Source organism: Buteo buteo, chromosome 24 (assembly GCF_964188355.1).
Source record: "Buteo buteo chromosome 24, bButBut1.hap1.1, whole genome shotgun sequence".
NCBI classification, from domain to species: Eukaryota; Metazoa; Chordata; class Aves; order Accipitriformes; family Accipitridae; genus Buteo; species Buteo buteo.
In genome coordinates, this window is record NC_134194.1 from 19585729 (window position 1) to 19605738 (window position 20010).

At 39.5% G+C, this 20010-nt stretch overlaps 1 protein-coding gene across 5 annotated transcripts in view; it reads right to left on the reverse strand.

Annotated features, from left to right (window-relative positions):
- Window positions 1–20010, reverse strand: part of FBXW11 (F-box and WD repeat domain containing 11) — a 77990-nt gene that overhangs the window by 36493 nt on the left and 21487 nt on the right. For all 5 annotated transcript variants that reach the window (XM_075057125.1, XM_075057122.1, XM_075057126.1 and 2 more), the window contains one exon: window positions 975–1037. In XM_075057125.1, the coding sequence (XP_074913226.1) occupies window positions 975–1037 (63 nt within the window). The remainder of the gene's footprint in view (window positions 1–974; window positions 1038–20010) is intronic.

Below are 20010 nucleotides of genomic sequence, written 5' to 3' on the forward strand. Positions count from 1 at the left end.
GAAGAAAACTAAATTTTAAAACACATTCTTAAAGCTATGATTTATGTCATATATATTTCATCTTTCATGGATAAAGATCAATGAAAGGACTTTGCACATAATTACAAGTCACTTCTTACACTGAAAGACTTGAATTCCCTTACAACTCTTACCATTTAAACAGCAAGGAACTTAGTTCTTTTTAGAACAAACTTGCCAGATTAAACCAGTGGTTTCTGCTGCATATCGCAGTCTGCCTCCACAAATGATTTACACAGGTTCCAGCAGTTGAAATAATACACATTTAAGAGACATACAAAAGTTGGGTATTGATACTCTAATTAACACAAAAATTCAAGACCCTCATGTCAGTGTTGAAATGCTTGTCCATAAATGAAAACTGAGAATTACACGATGTCAAGGGCTTGTTCTGCTTTTGAAAAACAGCTCGTGTCAATGTTTGGGACATCCACATAAAAACATCATTAAAATCCTGGGAGCTTTAGCTACAAATAAGGATGCTACACAACGAACACCGCAGAACTTACTGCTAATTAGTAAACAGAACCAAAGATTAATGCCAGGCTCTTCTGAGCCCTTCAGGAGACCAAGAGGGCTGCTGAGGAACAACTGTCAGCTCTCTGAAATATTCCCAAACTTCTTCAAAGCAAATTGGTTGCAACTCCTTGCCATGTGAAAGTATTGAATTTTTCCTTTTAAATGACAGTCACGTGCTCAGAAAGACTGAACTGTATTCCCAAGTATCCTTTGGCACAGAATTTTCCTTTCAAGGTCAGCACAAACTACAAAATCTGAGAAGATCTAGTAATTTCTCAAGTATTATTCATTGGCGTCACCCTTCATTTGAAGGCTGAGCTAATTTTAGGATGATACAGTCAACTACATACAAGGATGCAAAGATGCAAGATTTGGCTTCTCAAAAGCAAGAACATATAAAATCATGCCAGCTCTTTGTACACAAATGTTAGTCCTACCTGCCACAGGGTATTTTTCTTTGGAGACTCATCTTCATTCTGATCCTCCATTACTGATGTGTTCTAGGAAAAAAAAGAATTATTACTTCAATTTTTTATTCTATGGCAGTTCCTTGCTCTACAAGCATTATGAAGAAGTAAATCAATTTAACAGATAAAATTCATTTTCCCAGTGAACAGAATTATCAAAGATTTCTGGCCACAAAACCTGGGTATTATAAATAAATTCCCCTTTTAACTGACATGTTTATCAATTCCATTTACTGTAAAGATAACTCCCCAACCCCTCTTCAATTTCCTTTGACAGGTTTTCATGCAGCCTTTCAACGCTTTTCTCACTGGGAAATAAATTCACTTTCATCCTACTCAAGCCAAAGTAATTAAACCTGTCAAAGTAATCAACTAGCACTTTCTGCCAAAGTTAAATTGCATACATCTAAGTTGGGGAAAAAGAGGAAAAAAAAAATCACTATACACTACTTACATGCAACAGAATATGATTTTCTTTTTTCCCCCCAGCTCTAGCTTACCACCAGGAGGAGGGACTGTTCTCTGCAGAACACCTCTGTAATTCACTGTCACCATCTTTCTTCACCCTGACTTAATTACAGTGCTCTCCCCACATCGTAACCGCTCCTCCCTACTGTTTTCTTCCCTTTTGTTCAAGAATGAGAGATGTAAGAATTTCTATAAACATTCAGCTGCAAATGTTTCTTTTGGAGCTTACCTCAGTGTTTCAAAGTCTTTCACTCATTTCTTCCCTTTTTGTTTTTTAATTATCTGCTCCCTTTTGCTGTCCCTACCATAATTACCATCCATTTCTACCTACTCATTGGTACCCCACACCTAGGCAATTACTGCTCATTTAGCTTCCCACCAACCCTGTCCTCCTCACCATTCATGCCCAGGAGACACCAGAGACCTGGCAGAGGGCTATCAGGCAAAACTGAATGTCTTAAAACACTGTCTCTATTTCAGCCTTCCTCCCCTCTATCAGCTGTCTCAGCACGAAGAGGAACAACACACTCAAGTAAAACACATGATGGAATAAGTCACACAATTCCTTTATTCTTGTCATCACAGACTATGGATTAACCCCTTAACAACTACATCCACCCTCACTCAAAACACAATTCCACCTCAAAAGCATTCACTGCTTCATCTCCTCCTCTTTCTTGCATAAGGCATGTACCACACCCGTTCTGGTTTCGGCTGGGATAGAGTTAATTGTCTTCCTAGTAGCTGGTACAGTGCTGTGTTCTGGGTTCAGTATGAGAAGAATGATGATAACACGCTGATGTTTTCAGTTGCTGCTAAGTAGTGTTTGTACCAAGTCAAGGATTTTTCAGCTTCTCATGCTCAGCCAGCAAGAAGGCTGGAGGGGCACAAGGAGTTGGGAGGGGACACGGCCAGGACAGCTGACCCAAACTGGACAAAGGGGTATTCCATACCATGTGGTGTCATGTCCAGTATATAAACTGGGGGGAGTGGGCCTGGGGGGGGGGATCGCTGCTTGTGAACTAACTGGGCATCGGTCAGCGAGTGGTGAGCAATTGCATTGTGCATCACTTGTATACTCCAATCCTTTTATTATAATTCTTGTCATTCTTGTCATTTTATTATCATTTTTATTTTCTTCCTTTCTGTCCCATTAAACTGTTCTTATCTCAATGCAGTTCTACTTTTTTTTTTTTCTCCTGATTCTCTCCCCCATCCCTCTGCAGGGGGGGGGAGGAGTGAGTGAGCAGCTGCGTGATGCTTAGTTGCTGGCTGGGGTTAAACCACGACATCCACCAAAACCAGAAAACTTGAAAAATTAACAGTATCACCCCTCTAGGCAAGCCTTCCTCCACTGCCTGACTATACTGCTTTGTCGAAAGTTTACCTTGAACCCTTTTCTACGTTGCAGTTAGGTATGAAAAAAACATGCATCATATGGACGAAAGATTACATTATAAAAACTATGTCCACTAGGTGAGGGTCAAACTCAAGTCTATCTAGTTATGATGCACATGACAATGACAAACACAAGCCCAGGAGATGGCTAATGGGGAATCCAAAAATGGACAAAGGCAGTAAAGGTTTTGCATTACTCCACAGATACATATATTTTAGTGTTTCTGGACATACACAAAACAGTAACACTGGAGAAATAAACTACACTTTCCAAATTTTCAAAATTATAGTCTCTTGAGAGGCATTCCAGTTATTCATAACTACACACTGTTCATAATCAGCACTATCACTGTCATGCGAACGATTGACAAACCATGCTCTCCCACCGCACAGTGCCACAAGAGGGAGCACAAATCAGCCGTAGACTTACTGGTACCCAACTGGCCCACACCAGTTAAACTATTCTGGAAAGTAAACATGACTCCAGGGAATTATGCAGGGGGGGGTGGGGGGAGGGTGTTTGCTTTTTTTTATTTTAAATTTGAATGTGTAGAAATACACATTACAGTGATTATATGTTGTAATAATGTTTTCAATTAGTATGTCCTTAAATGAGTAAGGAATATCTCATCCCTTTTGCAGTTGAAGGCTAAATATATGCATCGATCCTATGAGCTAAGAGCAAGGAACAGGAACTCTCACTGAGAAATCAAATGCCTTGGGTCAGCATATTCAGCAGAAATCCCACGTTATATCAACTTAGCCCCAACCTAGCTTTCCTTCGGTAGGTCACAGCAAGACTTTGCCATTGCTTTCTTCTGCTCCTTTACTGGGAAACTTCTCAGAGATCATTGCTAACTTTCTTTGGGATGTAGGCTAAGAAGTGTCTCCTAAATGTTACATCTTTTCATCCTAGGAACATGTAATAAAGCCATAGCAGAACAGCCCTGCAATGCGAAGTGTGCAAGAACACAAACTTTACCAAACCAATCCGACTTCCACACTACTAGGCTGTTGATCGGAGAGCAAGTTTTTGTCTTTGGTGTGCACCTACTCAATTCTACTGTGCCTCTCTTGCTGCCTAGGTAAAAAAAACCTGGGTAGCAGGCTTTAGGGAGATGCTACATCCTTGGCATGTGCACTGATACAAGGGAGAAGCAGGAGGACTGCGTTCCTCCTGCCCCTCTCCACTTGTCCCTCCGTCTGAAGAGCATCAGAGCACAGTCTGAGCTAAGAGGACAGTGTCTTAGATCCACAAATGGGTGACCTGGCACAGGCAGTACTGCTGCTGAGAGATATTTCCATGTCCTCTCAAAATCTGGGCCATGAATGGAAGGGTAGACTACATGGATTGATTTTTAGGCTGGAAATTTAGCACTGTATTTTATGTATTTAACTGGGAAGCAGGCAGGTGTGTTAATTTAATGGTATCTGTTGCTACAGCATTTACTGCGTTTTCTCTCTTTTCCCATCCTAAACTCACTTCATGTTTTCTCTACTATATTTTAGAGCTTGAGGGTTTTAATCCTTCATTCTTTCCCTTTCTGCTCCCAAATGTATAGCTTGTTTCCCCTATTATATCTTCTCTTCCTAATAAATTCACTCTACTTCAGTCTAAAACACTTGATTTTTGGGGTCATTCCGCAGATCACATACATCCTAACTCAGACTCTAATGTGTCTCTAAAGCACTTAAGCCTACTAACTGAAGACTAAAAGATAACTGGGTGGATCCTGTCCTGTTGTCTGGAAGAAGCAATTAGAAAACTCTAATCTGTCCTGTACATCCACAGCACTTAGCAAAAGAAGAATTTCAAAATTCCTAACAGCTGTTGTCACTAGCCCTTGCTCAGGAAGGCCTCCAGCTCTTGTGCAAGAAGACAGATAGGCATCTACAAGTTCAACTCTTCCCTTCCTCATGCTGTTCCCTTCTCTCAACCTGTACCTTGTTGTTCACCCCACCCACCCTCTACATAAAGCTACCATGCCGGCCACCTCCACAGGTTTCCCAAGTAGTTTTAAAGCGGCATTATCATGGACTTCACTCCATTTCCCTGCAGCTCTGCTGCTGAACAGCATCAAAAACTGGTGCAAACAATAAACTCTCAATTCCAGTTACTCTGGCAAGGCCATGAGCCCCTGCAATACGACTGACCTGCAGACTTGCAGACTGTGAAAGAACAGGCTTGATTTTTTTATCCCCACAACCACAAGAGCCTAGCAGCTTCTCACAGTGGAAGCATAGCTTCTAAATATTGTCAATTAATCCTGTTTATAAGTTCATTTTTTCCAGAAATTCTTGTTAAGTTGCTCACAGCTCTTACAAAAGTAGAATGATTATTTCCAACCAGCTGTCATTCCTTAATTAGTCAGCCTGGAATAAGCGCTCTCCATCCCCTACTGGGAATGGCAGCAACAGCGCAGTGATAACAATGGGTCTAAGCATAGCTGTTTTCCATTGCCTTATAGTTGTTATAACCCACCCGAATAAAGTTACACTGAGAAAAGCCTCTGTCTTTATTTTCACTAACACTAAAACCAGCAGCGGCAATAAAATTTACAAATTGCTCTACAAGCTGTAGAATTTTAAAAGCTTGTTTCCTGGAGATTTGCATCCCGTATTCCTTGCCTAGTTCTGCAGTAACTTCAAGCTTACTTTAGTCTTTCTGCTTCACAATACCGCAAGTCTTCAGGATTTCTATGAGATGTAGATGAACATGGCAAACAGGTTCAAAAGTTACTTGGGGAGAAAGAGGTACTGACAAGCATAATTAGATAAAGCTCATTTCCTTTGCAGATTATGAAAAGCTTCCAAAATAAAAACAACCATGAATGATCCCTAAAGGCAAAAATTTTATAGGTATTATAAAACTTCATAAATCAGTTTCAATTAAGATCCTTAGATACCTGGTAGCAACTAAAACTGGCATCTCAAGCATAACAGTTCCACATATGTATGGTTCTATCACATTAAGTGCAAAAGCACCAAAGTCTTCCTGAAGATGAATGGCACTCAGCCTGCAAGGCTCATCTCACTCATGATATATATGAAAAAAAGCTGCATCTTTTCTTGCAGAATTCTATCAAAATCAAACTGGTACAGGCTAACCAGATTTCTGTTAGCTATAGGCAGGTAATGCTTCGGTTTGCACCATGCTTCAGGACTTGGGAATGCCTTTAGTCACTTAATTGACTCTGAAGAGAAACAGCATGGTGCAGCTTTGTTCTTTAACCCAGTTTTAGTTCCAGTATCGAGACAGCAATTATAGAAGTGATAGCAGTCATCCTGGGAACTGGGACAAGACACACAAGTAGCAGCAGTAGTACCTAGCAAGGCAGACAACATCGCTAAGTTTCTTTCATGAGAAGCTTTTCCCTACCAAAGAATGGATCCACAGGATACAAAGGATGGATGGACAAAACTAGACAATACCTGTGTTACCTTGAAAAAAAAAAAGAAAAAAAAAAGAATAGCAGTCTTCAATTATTATATTTTTGGCTATAATGAAGGGGAAAGTGACAGAAAACAAATTGTATTTCCCACTACCCTTGAGACTACACCAGTAATTCTGATCTGAGTTAAAGACCAAGCTAAGACTTTAAAAATCTAATTTTTTGACAAAATTCCCACTCACTGGAAAAGATAAAATTACAAAATAAGCAAACCTAATCAAAACAGTTCAGCTAAACAGGCTCCGACCTCCTTTAACAAATCATGTCTACATCTGACTTTAGAGAAGTTGAAGAAACAATAAAAAAATAACTAATACATACTTGGATATCTTGAAGTCAAATACAGCAGATAAAGCTCAAGCTCTGTATACTCAAGTTGCCTTCTGAAACCAGCTCTACCAGCACAAGGATTGCTGAAGGTATTAATTACACATTTACCCAGAGGAGGAGAGGAATCCACCATCCTATGTGACAACTGGACCACATCAGTAAGGAAGAAAGCTGGGTAACCATCTTTACCATCTAAAAGCGATGAGCATGTGTCCCTCATGGCTTCCTGCTTTTAATATAGCCAGAAAACCCCAAATGGTTTAAAGCATTTCAAAATGAATGCAAGCCTCTGGTTAGGATGTAATGGTCACCATTTTCTAATCCAGGAATCTGTTAAACACTGTTTATTAACAACATCTTGACACTTGATCAGGGATAGGAGGGGATCTTCTTCTTATAACTACTGAGACTCTTAATAAAAATATACTGTAGCACAAATGCTAAACGAAGTTGGAGAACCACTAACTCAAACTGCACAAGATGTGAATCAACTCTTCTCACAGCAAGGACCAAATCCCTTACTTATTGCACCCCTCAAAATCTATATATACCAGTCTGCAAATAAATGCAAAAATACTACAGTGCTTCCAAATGCCAGATCAGAAATAGGTGGTCACTGACAGAGCGTGCTTATCCTAACCTCTGCAAAGATTCATCACTTCAAAAAATTTCTTCAGAAGCAGAGCCATACGCTATATATGGAGGACCGACATAAAAGATTCCTGTATCAAAGGAGTAAGCATGAAAAGATATGGACAGTTTTATGTAACAAGATAAAATACACTTTTTTTTTTTAATTTAGTGAGATAATCAAGTCATGCAGAAAACCCCAACCAACCAAACCTTGAGAAAAGCAGAAAATAGAGCCCACAGCCAAATGGTTTTCCAAATAAGGAGTTTCTGAAAATATTTGATGGTAGATAAGCTCAATCCACTGTCCACAGTCACTATAAAGCACTTTGAAAACAAAGCTCTAAGGTACATCAAGTTAAACTTGATTTAGTTTTAGGTACTCTTGTGAGGAACAGGGAGTTGCACTCCATGATCCTTATGGATCCCTTCCAACTTGAGATATTCTATGATTCCGACTTGAAAGTTAACACTGCTGACCATGGACATGTCTGTATTTGACATCTGTATTAGTAACTGCTTGTTTCAGCTTAAATTAAACAATTTATGTCAGCACTAGGGATCTGCACAAATTAAGCTCAATACGTTTCATTTCTTACCTAGCTAGCTCTTCTCCCAGTTGCCATGTTTTATTTTAGTGCAGTTATTGTTGGAAGTTCAAACAAAAATATACTTGAAATACTAAGAGAGTCTACCAAGATCCAACAGCTGAAGGCAAAATTAGAAAAAAAATCCTCATACTGAAAATAAGGCGCCATTTTTATTTGGTCTCTGACTAACCACCAAAAGGTTTACAGGAAGATAGGGTAAATTCAGTACCAGCAGACAGTTAGCCAGTTTGTGTTTCAAGTTGTGAAAAACAAACACTGTAGCTTGACCACAAGTTGTAGATGTGAAGTTTTTAAAAGATACCTAATCCTTTTACATACCCGGTTTGATGCCTCTCAAGGGCCTATTTTTTAGGAAGTTTTGTCCAGAGCAGTAAATCCCCCCCAAACCAACAGTCGCCTGCTCCTGTCTCTGATCAGAGAAAGAAAATCTCAAGTCACTCTTCACCTAAATGTTCCAGAACAGTTATTTTTGCAGGTTCAAACGAATATAAGCAGGTAGTAAACAGGTTATCTTGTTTAATCTCTAATGCTTTGATGACTGGCAATTAGTACCACTATTTTAACTTTGTTTCTAAAGTATCAGTCTTCACCTTAACCTCATTACAAAATTAATTTGCTGATCTCTAAGTATGTAACTGCATATCTCTTAACATTCAATATGTCTGACTTAACATGAAGTTAATCTCCGAAGTCAGATCAGTGTGGGCTGTACCCAGAGGACTAAACTACAAAACTTGTTTTTAAAATTAAATTATACACAAAAATGATCAGCAGTTCAGAATTACTATTCCGATCCAATTCCATGAAACACTAAGCAAAGGCTCTGACTCCACCACAGAGCTGTTGGTAATGGCACATCCTTTTAATAGGCAGTTGTATGCACAAACTGCATTCTGAAACTACCCAGCGGAGCAGTTAATTTGTTAATTCACACCCCAACCTGCAAAGCACAACTGCCAATGAAGTACCGTAACTGCAAAATCACTCTGCTAGCTTTTCGAACTTCAGAAACAGTGTAATACAGATTCTCATAAAGGTTAGTATAAAAAAAAAAATCACTGATTAAACTAGGAGACAATTTAGGATGTAATAAGAAACAACAACAAAGTGCTACTTTCATCCAAATTAACAGCTGTTTTCCAGCATGCCTCTATTTCCAGTCAGCAAGTAGATGTCACTAGAAAAAAATACAATTATTGCAATCCCAAGAGATATCCAGTGTTTTCTGCAGCAGGTATAGTTTCTAAAATAAAATGGGGAGACGGGGAGAATGCTTTTGATCTGTCAGCCAATTCAAGTTCTCCATGCTTTTTTTTTTTTTTTTTTTTGGTAAATACGTAATAGCTTATTTCTTCTTAGGGGCAGGCTTACCTCAACAGGTACTGCGGGATCATGTCTTAACATACTCCTTGCGCAACTGTTTCAAAGACACCCCAACTCTCATTTAATTTTCTGAGTGTCTGGAGTAAAGAGTCATTAATCAAAAACTGCCTGTATCCATCCTATATTAATATGTTGTATTTACAAGGACAATGAGTACTGAATTGTGTAATTGTAGCAATTTGATGACTCATCCCTGCACCATTCTGAGTACTGAACCATGAAGCCTTGCAAAACTTGCACATCATGCAAACTATTTTGCTGAATATAAATATGTTGAGTCCCAAATATATACACATATTTTTAATCACTTTCTCTAAACCTGCCCCTCAAAACAGAAAGTACCAGTTTTATGCAGAATCAGCTTACTAAAAAAAAGCAAATGCAGTTTTAAATTCAGCTAGGCAAGGTTTGGGGGTTACATTAAGCCTTGCTGTAACATTTGCCACAGTGCCTACTTGCTCAGCTCAAGCTAGTAGTTGAAAAAAATTTGAAGAAATAATAATAAGAATAATAAGAATAATAGGATCATCTTACATTGTGAAAGAGCATCCAGCAGTAAGGTGCTGCCAACAAGCCTTAATGCAATGCTCCACCTGAAGCTTACTGATCATGTTTTACTTCAGATGAAAACTGGCTCTATTTTCTAAACAGTTGGACTCTGCAGCCCTTTCCCAGCCTCATAGGAGGTTTAATTATACCTTCAGCTTACAAGTGTTGCTTGTTTTTCAGCTGTCTCAGTTCATGCCTTTAACTATACGGTCACTCGGCCTTTCTTGGCAGATACTGTATGTGTGCAGTACATTAGAAATCCATGTTCTTGCCCAGAGCAGAAAAATCTCAATACTTAAATAGTATATTAAAGCAGTCATCAGGCTTATCATTGATATCACTGCAAATGGTTGCAATCACTGTCCTAAAACATTTCTGAATTAACTTTCGTAACTCTAGAGTACAAAAAGAGAAATCCTTTCCACCTACAAATAATATTTTTAATAGTAAAATGTTTACATCAGAAACATGGCTATGACAAACTGGCTGTAGAAAGGTACACAGACACTAGGAGCAAGGTACTGGTTTTCTTTTTTATTTTTCTTTTTTTTAATTAAGGGAAGTTACCTCACGTTCTCAGCTACAATTACTGTTATTGTTTTTGCACTAACAATATTGCTAATGGTTCATTTAATTAATTTTCCAAATAAACCTATTTAGTAGAACCTATTTGCACTTCTAATCTTAATCCATCATGAAATAAAACACGTTTTCCTCTGTACATTTAAGACTCAAGGGAAACTTCAAATCATGTTACCTCTACAGTGAACTTGCTGAAACTATTGAATTAAATGCAACACATTTTCAGATCCACTGCATTGTGGATGCTTGTCCCGTGCTACATATTTGTTCAGACCATTTGCATCTACAAGTATACCAAAAGCTACCCTACATAACTATATTTTGTCAGGCAGTTAAGGAGGATTAGATATGTCAAGCTTTTTTCCTTTGCTTTTTTTTTTTTTGGGGGGGGGGGGGGGTGGGTAATAATAGAAACATTGTCTCAATACCTAGTAAAGAGCCTCTTCAGCTTTTATTTCCCGTATTAAAAAACCCATCACAAATGAAAACTTGAGAAGAAAATACTGGCTCAAGATTATAGTAACTTTTCTTCCTTCCAGAGCAGATGCAAAGAAACTTCTTCAGAGTAACTCATCTATTCATTTATAGGACTTGCAAGAGGAAAACAAACTACTTAGAAAGTTGCATTTCACTGCTGACTGCTCAAATTAGTACATCCATCAGAACCACTTTAACCGAGGAATTTAAGCACACAAACAGCAGCTGACTTCAAGGACTCCATAAGCAGCCAAGACATTTTAGAGCTAACTGATGCATCCCTACAACACACTACTTCCACATTAGCGCTCACATTTCAGTGCCCTGAACCAGCTCACATGCACCTCCTACAAGCCAAGTAGTTCAAACAGAGTATCGTTCCAAAAGCGTTTGCACTGTGTGGACACCGAGTCATGTGCAAGGCCAAATTCAAATCACACTTCACGCTGTACAACGCTGTGTACAAAAGCTGCAAGTTGTACATTTTTCTCTGCATTATATTAATGAGTAAACAAGGCAGGAAACGCACCACTCTTCCCTACACAATTAATAAGCCCCTTAACGGTATTTCAGGTTAAAGGTAGGATAAGTAACATCTTAGAAGCAAATTTCAGGCTAAGCTAGTAATTAGATCACTTCAGATTCATCAAAAATAAATTAGCCTATGTTAAGATTAACTACATTTGCAACTTGGCTGCCTGGTGCAAAGTTAAAATACTTCAATGGTTATTCCTAGATTCCCAGAGGGAATTTAGGTTCAAATCATTGCTGCTGGTTCCGTGTGAAACCAGCTCTGTCCAAATTTAGTTACCTCAATGTGCTGGCCAGAAGACAGGCACAACCCTCAACATGAAGGTGTCTAAAAAGCTGTATGAAGCACAGGACAATAATGGGCATCAGAAATACAGACACTGCAGCCAGTTAAAGATCCAGATCATTAAGCCATTTTTTCAAAACCTTATCAATTTTTTTCTCATATCCACTACTGTTTCACACACACACTGGGGCTTATTACCTTTTTCTTCCCTGAAGATCTAGAAAAGATCTGTAGCCCTTTAACCCTTGAGCAAAACAATAAAAAGGAACAGAAGGAAGAGAAGCGGCAGACATGCACTTCCAGCCTCAGAAAAGTGGCGGAGCAGCAAACATAAATACCACATATCAAAGCACACGTAACTGAAGAACAATTTAAAAATAAGCCACTCCAAACAACTACAAGTCCACAGCCACAAATTCACTGGCATTAAATACTAATACACTAGGACTGAAGAACCAAAAGAAGCTATGAGCTTCAATTAAACATTCAATACTTTCTTCCAAGCATGCCTATCTATTTTCTCTTAATTCTTCTAAAACTAGATTCTGGCACTTCTTCCTGTACATCCCTTATTGGTTTCCCTGGCCACCAGAACTACATCAGAATTTATTCTCATTCTTTGGTTTTTTGCTCCTCCCCAAGGATCAACAAAACTTTAACCAGATTTTGAAGAGGTTTCCATACAAACTTTTTCTGTAAAAGTTATAAAAAGGTTACTCAAAAACACTGAGGAGTCTGAAATAATAAAATTGCAGTAACCCTCAATTATTTGTCTTTTGCAAAATAGAAGGTATTTGCACACAAAAGAAATGTAGAAAAAGTAGCCACCACAATGAAATATTCAATAAAACTAAAGCCTAAAACTGGTCAGCTACTCCAAGAAAAAATCCTGTGCTGTTTTAAGTCCAGGGTTTTTTTTCCTCCAAAGATGCATGGCAACATATTCCAGATTTGGCAACTCATGAAACTATCAATCCCTCATAACTATTCAGGAAATCCTAATTGTGTCTGAAACACAGTCTTTTCTTTATACCCAATTTCAGTGTGTTTTTGTAATTGCTGATACCCAAGCAACCAAAAACCTGGAGAAAACCTTATCTCAAAAAAGGCTGCAGACTAACTTCAGCTAAGGAAAGATGCCTTCAGTAACACAAGATGTAAAAAAAATACCCAAATCATTTTTTCAAATATCCACTCAGCCTTGCCCGGGGTTAGCCAGACACTCTGGATTTGAGTGCTGATTTTATCTCAGTATTAAAAGGAATGTGCAATTGCATAATTTAGATTTCACATGATTTATATAATGGATGTCTAAATGCGCCTGACCTATAAGGCCAGCACCATTTCTCCCCCTACGACTTCAAAATACAGTTGATTTAAAAAGCACATCATTATAAGACTCTACAGAAAAGGATTTGAGAATGGGATGAACAGTTGCCCAGTGTCTCAGGTTGCTCTTTTTGGAAGATAATTTTTAATCTGTATCACATCATGACTTACTTTACATTGCAGCACACCATCTTATAGTGGCGTAAATGAAAGGTGGCAAGCTGTTGCATGGGGCAGCAGATCAAAAAGGCAGGGGACAGCTGAAACCAACATATTGTGCAACGAAGCCTTGAAACCAAAGCTGTGACCACTGCAGCGTGCCAGCAACCATCTCCTTACTTCCTGAAGACAGCTGGGTTTGATGTCACTTCAATAGGAAAACTGCTGTATGTTTCTCTTATTTCTGAACAAAAGGATAGCATTACACAAAGTTCCAGCTATGGCTTCCGTGGCCTGATAGGGAATCTGTAAGGGCTTTTGCTTCCGACAAACTGCACTGAAGGATAGCTTTGAAGTTAGCAGGGCTCAAGAAGAATTTAATAGATACTGCAGGACAATATAAAAGTCTCTACAGTAGAGTGATGACAATCACGTAGCAGCAGGCATCCTGCATTTTCACTATTCAGGTACTGAACTCAGGCATTTGGCCTAATTCTTATCGTTTTTCCCAAAACACATACTTACATATAAACCTGAGACTTTCAGATTACATTTGCTTTAACAACCTGAGCTTAAGTACACAGAACTGTATGTGGATTCCTGTAACATTACGGTAAATATTTTTTCAGTGTTATATGCCTTGAATAAATTCTCTAGTTCAAGTATCTTCAAAATCAGACAAGAGAACTATGATTTTCAAAGTTCAAGTGTGCATTCAAATTCTGCAATCATATATACAACTTCAAAGATATCTTCACTTGATCCTTGTTTAAGTGATTTTTCAAGTAGGGCATTTAATTATTACCTACTGAATAACTCAGAGAACTTTGAAGTCCACTTTCATTCATTAGTAATTTTTTTAAAATATCATTTATATCTTTTTTTCCTATCAAATTTAAACTCTTAATAGCCCTAATCCATTTAGTACAATGATGTTCAACATTTATCAGTTACAACACATAAGGAAAACCAGCTGAAGTGTCCACAGACACGCCAAAAGAAGTTTGCATTCATACACTTTATAGTAAATATTTAGCAGTTGTCTCTAAATTGCTCTAAATTATCTTGTCTCTAAATTGGAGAGACATGGATTTGACAGATGGACCGCTCAGTGGATAAGGAACCGGCTGGATGGTCGCACTCAAAGAGTTGTGGTCAATGGCTCGATGTCCAAGTGGAGACCAGTGACGAGTGGCATTCCTCAGGGGTTAGTATTGGGACCAGCACTGTTAAACACCTTTGTCGGTGACAAAGGCAGTGGGACTGAGTGCACCCTCAGCAAGTGTGCTGGCAACACCAAGCTGTGTGGCAATCGACAGGCTGAAGGGAAGGGATGACATCCAGAGGGACCTTGACAGGCTTGAGAGGTGGGCCCATGTGAACCTCATGAAGTTCAACAAGGCCAAGTGCAAGGTCCTGCACATGGGTTGGGGCAACTCCAAGCACAAATACAGGCTGGGTGACGAGTGGATTGAGAGCAGCCCTGAGAAGGACTTGGGGGTGTTGGTTGACAAGAAGCTCAACAGGACCCATCAATGTGCATTCGCAGCCCAGAAAGCCAACTGTGTCCTGGGCTGCATCAAAAGAAGCGTAACCAGCAGGTCGAGGGAGGTGATTCTACCCCTCTACTCCGCTCTTGTGAGACCCCACCTGCAGTACTGCGTTCAGCTCTGGGGGCTCCAGCATAAGAAGGACATGGACCTGCTGAAGCAAGTCCAGAGGAGGGCCCCGAAGATGATCAGAGGGCTGGAGCACGTCTCCTATGAAGACGGGCTGAGAGAGTTGGGGTTGTTCAGCCTGGAAAAGAGAAGGCACTGGGGAGACATTATAGCAGCCTGCCAGTACCTAGAGGAGGGCCTACAGGAAAGATGGGGAGGGACTCTATCAGGGAGTATAGTGGTAGGACGAGGGGTAACAGTTTTAAACTGAAAGAGGGTAGATTTAGATTAGATACTAGGAAAAAATTCTTTACTGTGAGGGTGGTGAGGCACTGGAATAGGTTGCCCAGAGAGGTTGTGGTTGCCCCATCCCTGACAGTGTTCAAGGCCAGGTTGGATGGGGCTTTGAGCAACCTGGTCTAGTGGAAGGTGTTCCTGCCTGTGGCAGGGGGGTTGGAACTAGATGATCTTTAAGGTCCCTTCCAACCCAAACCATTCTATGAGTTCATTTATTCTAAAATAATATAAAAAAGTAGAATAGATGCAAAAAAAAAACCAGGTTAGAAGTGTAGTTTGGATCATTTCTAAAGCCTGGCTTAATAATTGCATCAAAAATTGTGTGTGAACTTGAGGAATGCAAAAAGCATGTAAGAATTAAAAAGCAAAGAGTTCAGCTTCAACAGCTGAGAGTTTCTAAAAACACCAGTGCAATGAACAGAATACAATACTTACAAAGTGAAAAGGTTGGGATGAAGATGACCTATATTATTTCTCTACGGCAACAAAGTCAACTCAAACTTCTGAAGTATCTGTAAAATCCACTTGTCCAAAGCACTGGGAGACCCTCCTGTGCCACAAAGTAATGCCTTTCTGTAGTGGGGCTTTGCAAACATGACTATTTTACAATACAAATATTATGCAAAGTAGTAAAAGGTTTTGGTGATAGTTCCTTCTTTCTCTGCTGTACCACTTCTCCCATACTTGACAGATGGGTATTGGTAAAATTTGCTCAATCCTGCTGTTGGGTTTGATAGCTGTCCTATCCTTGACACCAACGCCTCCTTTGATTTATTTGAATTCTACCACCATTTCAAAGGATCACAAAAACCAAACTATGTATGTGAAGATTCTCATATGCCACAGCCTTGAAGACCTACAGAACAGCTCATTGGATGCAAATAAAGGAAACCAGGGAAACCCAGAAATGGCCTGCCTGCTAAGCACCCCAGGAACTTTTCACACTGAAATGTCCTTGTGATGATGACTCTTAAGAGTGGAATCATAGATATCAGCAATATCATTACTAACACTGGTATCAAGACTGCTGCTTAATTCTCCACAAGGAAGGGATCCAATCCTCCTGCTGGTGACATTTCTGATAAGAAGTCTGTGTGAAGACACTGCAAAAATCTAGTTTCAACCTTAGTGAGAAATATTTCATTATATTTTTCTGTTTCCTTGAAAATTCTTCCATGGGAAATAGACCAAACACCTGCAAGGAAGAGGACTATATCAAATATACCTGGAATAGACAGCCTTGTATTTCCTTCTCCTCTCCTAAGAAAGATTTCACTCCCTGCCAGCATAAGCATGGCACTATTAGAAGGCAGGCAGAGAGCAAGACACATTACCTAGCAAATTTCTTTGCACCATAACAGGATCAGACAGCAAAAAAATCCTCTTTTCCAAAGGAGGTTGAGAAAGCACAAACATGAAGGTGTGGCTAACAACATTCCTCCACTCAAAGACGTAGTCTTTTGCAGATGCATCATAAGAGGTATCAGGAATAACAGCTCCTGCCCGCTACTTGTGAAATATATTAAGCTTAGTGTGATTGTGTTAGCTTTACTGAGGAACATGAATTTATGAGTTATAAGCAACAGCTCTGGATTTACTGAGGCAAGGTCTAGTATCTTGTGTTGATACATGAATTCGTCATGAAGAAATGTACTTGCCTCCTTAGGGACATATCCTTCCCAGTCTCAGACACAATATATTGTGATCTCTAAATGGTACAAAAGAGAAACACTAGCAAAAGGCAGGCTAGCAAGTCACCCAAAGGAGTAAGGACCAGATCTCTAAGTTCACATTACTTTTTCTATGTTTGGAAGTCCCTTCTGCAGCAGACAGCAGCTTAGTGAAATATCTTAAGAGGGAGTCATATCACCATTTCCTCCTAATCTCTACCGTAAAGATTATTGATTAAGTAAATTACTAACTTTTGAATACCAGCAACTTCTGAAGAAAAAGCAAAGGTGAGAGAACTGCCCACCAACTAACAGCCACAGGTGAAATAACTTGAAAAGCTGTTTAGAAAGAGAACCAGGCTCCTGAAAGGAGTCACTCTTCTGTTCAAGCAAGCTTGCAGCTTGGGGATGAAGTGTATGATCCTCAGTGCTCTCTAAAAACTGCTGAAAACAAAGTCCAAAAAAAGCACTCGTATATATTAAGCTGTTTATACTAGCAAAACCCTTTACCCACAAGCAGAAAGGTTAGCGGTTGGCAGCACTCAAACAACCCCACCCTGGAGAGGCCACTGCAGATGACCCCAAGCTGCAAAGCGGTTTCACAGCCTGCCTCTCGCCTCCAGCCCGCAGTCGCCGTTTGCTGCATGCTTACCACAGACCAGACAGAATACAGCCGGACCCGTTCAGCAGAAGCCATAGTCAGCTACAAGTGACCGATGTACGTTGTGCCTGGGGAAAATCAGGAACCAAAACTGACAGATATTTACTCCATTTACTAGTCTTCTGACATCTGGGAACACAGTTCTGCTCCTCAGCTAAGGAAACTAAAGAGGTAGAGCTCCAGTTCATAGCTCCATACTGGCTCACTGGCTGAAGTTTAAAGGAATCTAGTAAGTAACCACTCTCTTCTACTTAAAAATAAACACTATGAATTGACCCAACACAGAGAAGGTCTCTCTTCTTGCCCCTAAGAAAGAACAGGCTTAGTTAATAATTAAAGTCATAAAACTGAAAGCACTTAGATACACAAAGGATGACTGAAAAAAGTGCTTATCATAACACTTTCCTTCAGATAATAAATCATGCTTTGAAAAAACCCAATCCCTGCATTTTACATTTACTTATCCTACTGGTGTCTAGACCTAGCAACAAGCTGCTGTAACCGTAAGAGACTGCAGCCAGAGCCGTACCTAGCTCTCATGAGACCACATCCAGAGCACCAGCCCCAGTTTTGGGCGCTCCACTACAAGAAATTCACTGGGATACTGGAGTGTGGTCTAGTGGAGACCACCAGCATGGCCAAGCACTGGAGCACAAGCAAAAATACTTGCAAAATACTTGGAATATATGCAACTAACACCAAATTGAGCTGTCACATCAGCCTTCAGCCTGCAACGCACACATAATAAGAAAAAAAAAAATATTATGAGAAACTGCTGAAAACAAAATCCAAACTGCTATTAAATTTGAAAGGAGACTCCAACTTCAGCCAGAAGTAACAACAATACTGGGAAGCACTGGTGCTGATTAACAGAGGGAAAACTGGACATTTTTACATCAGATCTACAGACTGGGTAATTCAGGCCATCTCACAGCGCAAAATGGCAACAGGCCTACTGCATGGATATCTTTAATTGCTTCTACAATACTACGCTTAGTTTTAAAGCCTTCTGTCTCAGGAAGAAGTGTGTTTAAAACAGAGGGACAAGCACAAATATTTCAGATATTGGAGAGAACATTCTGTCCCTTTAAAGAAAAGGAATCAAACATGCATTTCTTTTTAATGGACCTGTTGGACTGCTTCCAAAAAGAAATGGTAACAGTCCCACTGTTTTGAGGCAAAATACCAGAAACCAGAAAACCAGAAGAAGTATTTGTAAATTACTTTAAACCTAACAGAAGCAGCAAAGCAGTCGTCTGGCTATGACAACTCATTTTAACAGCTGCATAGAAGAGTAACATTTTCAAAAGGATGCAGACTACACTGCAACAGGCTATTCATCATTTTCCAATTTGTGATTTCGTGCACCGTAAAAGGTTTTTGCAGAATGCATCTACTGCACTCATTGTCATTTTAAGAATACTGCATGTTTGTGTCTGAATGTGTACTGTGAAAAATAAAAGGATGATGAAGTTTTCATGTCAATAAATCAAAATTCTTCGTTTTTAAATACAATTTTTTCCAACTAGTTTCCGTTGTTGTACTTCGGTTTCTGAATAGAAACATCAACCAACAGAAGCTCAAAATCAGTAAATAACAAATACAAGCTTAAGCAAGTTAATGCTAAGTTGTATCTCATCAATAAATAGGAAGATAAACCTCCTCCTTTGTGCCTCAGCTCAGCTGTGATAGCACTGACATTCCTTATTGGTAACAAATAATCTCCTTTGCAAGGAATGCTATTGTAAGGAATAAATATTAAAACCCTAATGCTCCAGAACTCCACTTGCCACTAGCAAATAGTAAGTTCTTCTGAACAGTAATAAATTATGAATTGGCCAATTCAAAAGGCTTTTAAGACCATGTTTTTGTGAAGACAGCTTCCAGTTATGGAGAGTAAATCAATACACCTCTGTCTTAATCTATAAGGAGGAATGACACCGGCAAGAACTAAGTCAATGTCACCTTCCTACTGCTTGTCCATCACCAGGACACATGGTGTAAGAATGAAAATGCAAATCAAGGAAAACCTACAGAGCTGGACATCCCACTGTGCAGAAGTTAAGGATAAAGGACAGTGAAGCACACTATCACAAGCCTACGGACCACTGAGAGAACAGGCTGGGAGGAGTCAGGGTAGCTTCAAGTTTAAGAAAGCCACTATATGAATTGAAAGACCTGGCCTCTGGAGGAACAAGTCAACTTCTCACACTGGAAGCTCTGGAAGTGAGAAGTTTATTATTTCTGTAGTGAATCATTGCTCTGTTAGAGCTTCCAAGCTACATACCCAAAACATGAACATAAAAGGAAGAGCAGGACACTACATACAATTAAGCTGAAAATTTTAAGGACAATATAGGGAAAGTGTACAGAAAACCCCAATATGCTGGGGGGGGGTCCTAAATAAGCAAGAAAAAACCTAAGCAGAGTTTTAAAAGAAAGATACAGTGATGTCTTTAAAAAGAGCCAAGGAAAAGTGTAACTGAATACAGGGAAGAAAGAGTTGGTTGAGCAGTATGTGGTTACTAGGTTAAT